Source organism: Pan troglodytes, chromosome 20, assembly GCF_028858775.2.
Source record: "Pan troglodytes isolate AG18354 chromosome 20, NHGRI_mPanTro3-v2.0_pri, whole genome shotgun sequence".
Taxonomy (NCBI): domain Eukaryota; kingdom Metazoa; phylum Chordata; class Mammalia; order Primates; family Hominidae; genus Pan; species Pan troglodytes.
The window spans coordinates 24,770,932-24,778,105 of record NC_072418.2 but is presented as its reverse complement, the minus strand read 5'-3'; the positions used below and the strand labels follow the sequence as shown (position 1 = coordinate 24,778,105).

The 7,174-nt window shown below is 38.4% G+C and overlaps 1 protein-coding gene across 1 annotated transcript; it reads left to right on the top strand.

Moving 5' to 3' along the window:
- The first annotated feature begins 5,010 nt into the window (after positions 1 to 5,010).
- Positions 5,011 to 5,702, top strand: LOC456378 (large ribosomal subunit protein eL34-like). The gene has a single exon (XM_054672876.2). It carries the CDS (start codon positions 5,319 to 5,321, stop codon positions 5,670 to 5,672), a length of 354 nt encoding a protein of 117 aa, XP_054528851.1. The 5' UTR covers positions 5,011 to 5,318; the 3' UTR covers positions 5,673 to 5,702.
- Positions 5,703 to 7,174: the final 1,472 nt, after the last annotated feature.

Genomic DNA, 7,174 nt, shown 5'->3' with positions numbered 1-7,174 from the left:
TTTGGTTAAATTTATTTATTTATTCATTTATTTATTTAGAAACAGAATCTCACCCTGTCACCCAGGCTGGAGTGCAGTGGTGTGATCTCGACACACTGCAACCTCCACCTCCCAGGTTCAAGCAATTCTCCTGCCTCAGCCTCCCGAGTAGCTGGGATTACAGGCGCCCGCCAACACACCTGGCTAATATTTGTATTTTTAGTAGAGACAGGGTTTCACCATGTTGGCCAGGCTGGTCTCAAACTCCTCACCTTAGGCTATCCACCCACCTCGGCCTCCCAAAGTGCTGCGATTACAGACGTGAGCCACCACACCCGGCCTAAATGTATTTAAAATATATATATTTAAAGAACTTTTTTTGTCTAACAAGTGAAAAAAATTATTTATTTACAAATTTAGAGAGGTTTTACTCCAGTTGTTTAGAGTCTGTCTTTTAAGGTATATTATTTTGAACATTAAAAATCAACATACTTTATTTGAGTGTTGGTTCAGACTATTCATAGTTTTAAAAGTTTACTAGCTTGCATCACTAACTGAGCAAGCCATTGAAATAAAATATGTATATGTTTTCTGAAATTTTAAGATGAATGAACACTTTTTTCTCTGGTGCAATTTCTTAAAGTTTCTCTCACTTAAAAAAACCCAATATTAATAGTATTTTTGATTGGCAAATCAGAGTTGTATAATTTATGGGGTAAAATGTGATGTTTCAATGTATGCATACATATAATATAAGTCGAGTTTAATAACATATCAACTTGCTTACCAATCATTTTTTTTGTGGTGATACATTTGAAATTTAGTTATTTTGAAATACAGTACTTGGCCAGGTGCCGTAGCTCATGCCTGTAATCCCAGCACTTTGAGAGGCCGAGGGGGGCAGGTGGATCACCTGAGGTTGGGAGTTCAAGACTCAGCCTGACCAACATGGAGAAACCCCGTCCCTACTAAAAATACAAAATTAGCCAGGCATGGTGGTGCATGCCTCTAATTCCAGCTACTCGGGAGGCTACAGCAGGAGAATCGATTGAACCCAGGAGGTGGAGGTTACAGTGAGCCAAGATCGTGCCATTGCACTCCAGTCTGGGCAACAAGAGCAAAACTCCGTCAAAAAAAAAAAAAAAAAAAAAAGAAAGAAAGAAAAGGGAAGGAAGGAAAAGAAAAGAAAGAAAGAAAAAGAACTTTATAGTTTACTGTCATCATCCTGCTGTGCAATAGATCTGGAAATCTACTTATCCTTTCTATTTAAAACCTTGTACCCTTTGATCAACAACTTCCTATTTCCTTCCCACCACACCCAGCTTCCAGTAACCATTATTCCACTTTCTGCTTTTTTGAGGTAGAATTTATTAAATTCTAGATGTAAATGAGATCATGCAGTATTTGTCTTTTTGTGTCAGTCTTATTTCAGCTAGCATAATGTCTTCCAAATTTATCTGTGTTGTTTTAAAGGGCTGGATTTATCCCTTTTTATGGCTGAATAGTATTCCATTGTGTATTTATACTTTTTTTTTTTTTTTGAGACTCACTCTGTCACCCAGGCTGGAGAGCAGTGGCATGATCTCGGCTCACTGCAACCTCTGCCTCCCAGGTTCAAGTGATTCTCCTGCCTCAACATCCCAAGTAGCTGGGACTACAGGTGCCCGCCACCACGCCTGGCTAATTTTTCTATTTTTTAGTAGAAACATGGTTTTCCCATTTTGGCCAGGCTGGTCTTGAACTCCTGACCTCAGATGATCCACCCACCTTGGCCTCCCAAAGTGCTGTCATTACAGGCATGAGCCACTGCACCCAGCCTAACAATCATTTTTAATAAAATGATTGATATGCTTCAATTGTATTCAATTGAATAGTTGAATACATTTTCATTGTTATATATGAGTGTAAATGTATAAAATGGTACATGAAAAAGAAATAAGCCAGAAAAAAGATGTTAATATTTGTAATAAAATGGGAAGGTAGTTAATTATTATTTGCAAATGATATCTTTGTTTACTTAGATAACAAAAGAAACTACAAAACTACTTTAATAGTCTATTCAGGTGGGTAGGCAAAATTCTAAGATGATCGCCAGGATTCCCAATCTGTTGCACACCAGCTGTGTAATCCTCTCCTTTGGAGTGTAAAAAAAATGTGACTTACTGTGGTGGAAAATCACTCATGAAATTAGGCTGCTAATATGTTCTGTTCATCAAAAGGAAGATTATCCTGATTGGGCTAAAATTAGTCAGAGGTGCTTTTATGAGAAAGAGACACATCGTAGAAAAACCGCCCTGCTGGCCTGGAAGTGAGTGACTTCTAGGTGGAACATGTAAGCTGCTATGGTGACCACATGGAAGAAAATATATTTGTATATTATCATCATTCCTGCCTCCCACATGTTGCTTCCAGTAGGAAGGAAGGGAGGATCTCATGACAGAGATAAAAAGGGGATATCCTTCATTCAAGAAATAATCACCTCTCATCTGGGATAGCTTAAGATAAACAGAGGAGACCACAACATGAGCAAATCAATGGGAGGAAAAGGGCAACCTGGTTGAAAGGGCTCACTGGCATGATGGAGCAGCATTTACTAAGTTGTAGTGAATGATCAGCCTCTGGGATAGCAATAGTCAGCCAAGGAGGCTGAACTCATTTTTATTCTCATTAAATCAGCATATCTGCACCATTGTGGTGGCCCAGTGTTACACTACCCATTACAAAAATAACACGGAGACCAGTGGGTAACTTCATAGAATTGAGCTTATCATTAAAAAGCATATCTTATTATTTGTTTTCACAATTGAAAAACCTCAAAAACATAATGAATTTATTAATAATGAACTCATTTTAGAGGATTCCATTGCTGTGATGTAATATTAAACTTTAAACACTTTAATATTAATTGTTTAATACAATTTCCCCTGAGTGACTCAGGGTGAATACTGGGAACTGATAATGCTGTGTTTAAAGTGATTACTAGGAACATGATTAACACATTTCTTTCATATTATAAAAATTTCATGACCGGTCGGGCGCGGTGGCTCACGCCTATAATCCTAGCACTTTGGGAGGCCTAGGTGGGCAGATCTTTAATATTAATATGTCTTGAATGCATAATCAGTATGCATATAGTTTCTTTTAGATTAACATGATAAAAGTAAAAATTAGAAAAAACATTTGAGCCAGGCGCGGTGGCTCAGGCTTGTAATCCCAGCACTTTGGGAGGCCAAGGCGGGCTGATCACGAGGTCAAGAGATCAAGACCATCCTGGCCAACAAGGTGAAACCCCGTCTCTACTAAAAATAGAAAAATTAGCTGGGCATGGTGGTGCGTGCCTGTAGTCCCAGCTACTTGGGAGGCTGAGGCAGGAGAATCTCTTGAACCCGGGAGGCAGAGTTTGCAGTGAGCTGAGATTGTGTCACTGCACTCCAGCCTGGCGACAGAGCCAGACACCATCTCAAAAAAAAAAAAAAAAAAAAAAGGAATCTTATTCTGACTCACAAAGGCTTTTAGTAAAAGATTGCTGATAATACTCAATTTGGATTCATAAAAATTTCAATATTCCAGATAAATCAGTGGCACTTAAATGTCAACCAAATTTCATAAAACATATTTCAATAAGATAAGAGTCTTTTTAGCTAAGAATTTTATTTTATTCGTAAATGTAGAGAAAAACAGAAAACCAGTACTTTGAGCCAAATAACAGTGTTTGGCATGAGAGCACCATCCAAACAAGTGCTCTTCATCATCGTCATTAACATAGCAATGGCACCGCGTGCTCTCCTTGAGCAGGCCGGCCTGTTTCCACTGATATAAAGTGGAGACGGCATTGAAATAGTGAACGAGGGTGACATAAATGGAATATTGATATGAAATACAGTTTTTAATAAAAAGCATTTGGTGTTGTACAGCTACAGATGAAATTATTAGTATGAGGCCGTAATATTTTTACTTCTGTTGACAGGATAACTTGATTCACAATATTCTTATTTCAAACAATATTCCTTTTTTTGCTGTATATTTGCTAGCTATTGGTCCAAATATTACCGGAACTCAATAGAAATCAACAAAATTCATCTTTATTTTACCACAAGCATTTTATTATTGATGCATATGCTTATTTTGCTTAAAATCCATTAGCTTTTGATGAAAGATTTGTACTTTTCTTTCAGTGTGTTGTTTATTGCTGACAAGTGGCTGTCCTGCCAGGAAACTGCTATTCTCAGCTCTATCCACACTGACTAATAGTGAGTGGAAGTGAAGTGTGAATAAGAACCAAATGTGTCTTCTCTGCATCTATTTTTTCATCCATTGGCTGAAGAAAGAGAAGGACGCAGAAAGAAGATGAAAGAAGATATGATCCCTGAAAGATCATATAGAAGTCCTCTTAATGAGAAAAAAATTGTTATGTGACCATAAAATATATTATTTTACTAAGCCTCTGAAATTTTAGTATACAACTTGCATTGCTTTAATTAATATATTATTCCTCCCGTTTTGATTCTTCAGGATATGACACAATTCCCTGGTGAATCAAAACTGAGAAAAGAATAACTTATTTATTAAAGTAAGAGATATAGGAAAGACCCATTACCTTTGACCAATATCTCCACCCCCAGCCAATCATCATTCTATTCTCTGCTTCTATGAGTTAAATTTTTTTTTTATTTTTCAAGACGGAGTTTTGCTCTGCTCACCCAGGCTGGAGTGCAATGGGGTGATCTCTGCTCACGGCAACCTCCGCCTCCTGGGTTCAAGCTATTCTGCCTCAGCCTCCCGAGTAGCTGGGAGTCATGCGCCACCACGCCTGGCTAATTTTGTATTTTTAGAAGAGATGGGGTTTCTCCATGTTGGTCAGGCTGGTCTCGAACCCCCAACCTCAGGTAATCTGCCCGCCTTGGCTTCCCAAAGTGCTGGGATTACAGTCGTGAGCTACCATGCCCAGCCTTTTTTTGAGGCGGGAGGAGGGCGGGGCGGGGGGACGGAGTTTTGCTCTGTTGCCCAGGCTGGAGTGCAATTGAGCGATCTCGGCTCACCACAACCTCCGCCTCCCTGGTTCAAGGGATTCTCCTGCCTCAGCCTCCCAAGTAGCGGGAACTACAGGCGCCCACCACCCCGCCCAGCTAATTTTTGTATTTTTAGTAGAGACGGGGTTTCACCATGTTGGCCAGACTGTTCTTGAACTCCTGACCTCAGGCGATCCACCCACCTCAGCCTCCCAAAGTGCTGGGATTACAGATGAGCCACTGCGCCCGGCGGAATTAGAATTTTTTTCTACTTTACAGAGAAATGAGATCATGTGGCTCTTCCAGTGACGTTGTCTGTAGGCACTCAGAATGGTCCAGCGTTTGACATACCAATGTAGGCTTTCCTACAATACAGCGTCCAACAAAACTAGACTGCCCCGAACCCCTGGTAATAGAATTGTTTACCTTTATACCAAGAAGGTTGGGAAAGCACCAAGATCTGCAAGTGGCATGTGCCCAGGCAGACTTCGAGGGGTTCGTGCTGTAAGACCTAAAGTTCTTAGGAAATTGTCAAAAAGAAAGAAACATGTCAGCAGGGCCTATGGTGGTTCCATGTGTGCTAAATGTGTTCGTGGCAGGATCAAGCGTGCTTTCCTTATCGAGGAGCAGAAAATCGTTGTGAAAGTGTTGAAGGCACAAGTACAAAGTCACAAAGCTAAATAAAATTGAAACTTTTTTGAGAAAAAAAAAGAAACGAGATCATGTGGTATGTTTTTGTTTTCCTTTTGTCTTTGTGCCGGCTCTTTTTACTTAGCCTAATGTCCTCCAGATTCATCAACGTTGTTGCAAATAACAAGATTTCTTTATTTTTAAGGGCTGAATAGCAGTCCATTGTGTAAATACACGAAATTTTCTTCATCCATTCACCTGTTGATGGACACTTAGGTTGATTCTCTATCTTAGCTATTGTGAGTAACCTACTTCCTTCTCTTTCATTTGTTTTTATATATTTTTTCTTTTTTATTTCTAAAAGTATTTTAATTTAAAATACAAATTATGACTGTTAATATCTTCATTTTTCTGCCTTATGGATAATATTTTGGCTAATTTAAAAAATAAATTGTTAAAAAAGTTCTTGGGGGCCGGGCGCGGTAGCTCACACCTGTAATCCAGCACTTTGGGAAGCCGAGGCCGGTGGATCACGAGGTCGGGAGATTGAGACCATGTTGGCTAACATGGTGAAACCCTGTCTCTACTAAAAATACAGAAAATTAGCCGGGCGTGGTAGCATGCACGTGTAGTCCCAGCTACTAGGGAGGCTGAGGCAGGAGAATCGCTTGAACCTGGGAGGTGGAGTTTGCAGTGAACCGAGATCGCGCTACTGCACTACAGCTTGGGCGACAGAGTGAGACTCCATCTCAAAAAAAAAAAAAAAAATTTCTTGGATCAAGGCCATTACTTCATTGTTAACATAATTTGAGACAAAATAGCAATAAAAATCAACATTGATTAGTGAAACAACAATTATCTAGCCCCTGGTGATCATTTCTTCTCTCACCCAACATGAAAGCTGCATCTTTGTGTTATCTCTCCCAGTGTGAGAAAGAAGTTTCTGATTAAATTGCAATAAATTTTGTAAGATTTTACTCAGGGTGTGAAAATTAAACTGCTCTATTAATAGAAAAGTTTACCTTTTGATAAGTATAATTTTACTCTATTCTATTTAAATTCTTCAGAAAAACCTGACAGAATGCACTTACATTTTTTGAAAATTAAAAATGCTTAAACATTTTTTATATAAACGAAAACAAAATAATTTTAGAGTCTTAGAGAACATCTTTCAAATACTTTAAGTTACCTTCCTCTAGCTGTGTGCCCAGGATAATTTATTTTACATTTCTGAAGCTTCAATCTTCATTATTAATAAAAAATACTATCTCACTCAGGGCTGTTTTAATTAACACATGGTAGCTGTAAGTATTTTTCACTGAAAGTCTTGTCTAAATATTACAGTAAATATTTAAGAATAAATATTCATATTTCAAATATATTATGTAAGTTGCTATATTTTGTCATGTTTAATGTATTTATCCTTTTCAGAAAATGCCAAAGTAAGAATTTTTTATTTTCTCTGGAATAAAAGACTAAGGGTTTCTGCATTGTGACTGTGCTGATATTTGCATAGGGTTTTGACTGTTACTGTTGAATTTAGGTTGAATTTCAAA

Bases quoted from the DNA above. Each gene is read 5' to 3' on its own strand.
- LOC456378 (XM_054672876.2), top strand. From the start codon at position 5,319: ATGGTCCAGCGTTTGACATACCAATGTAGGCTTTCCTACAATACAGCG.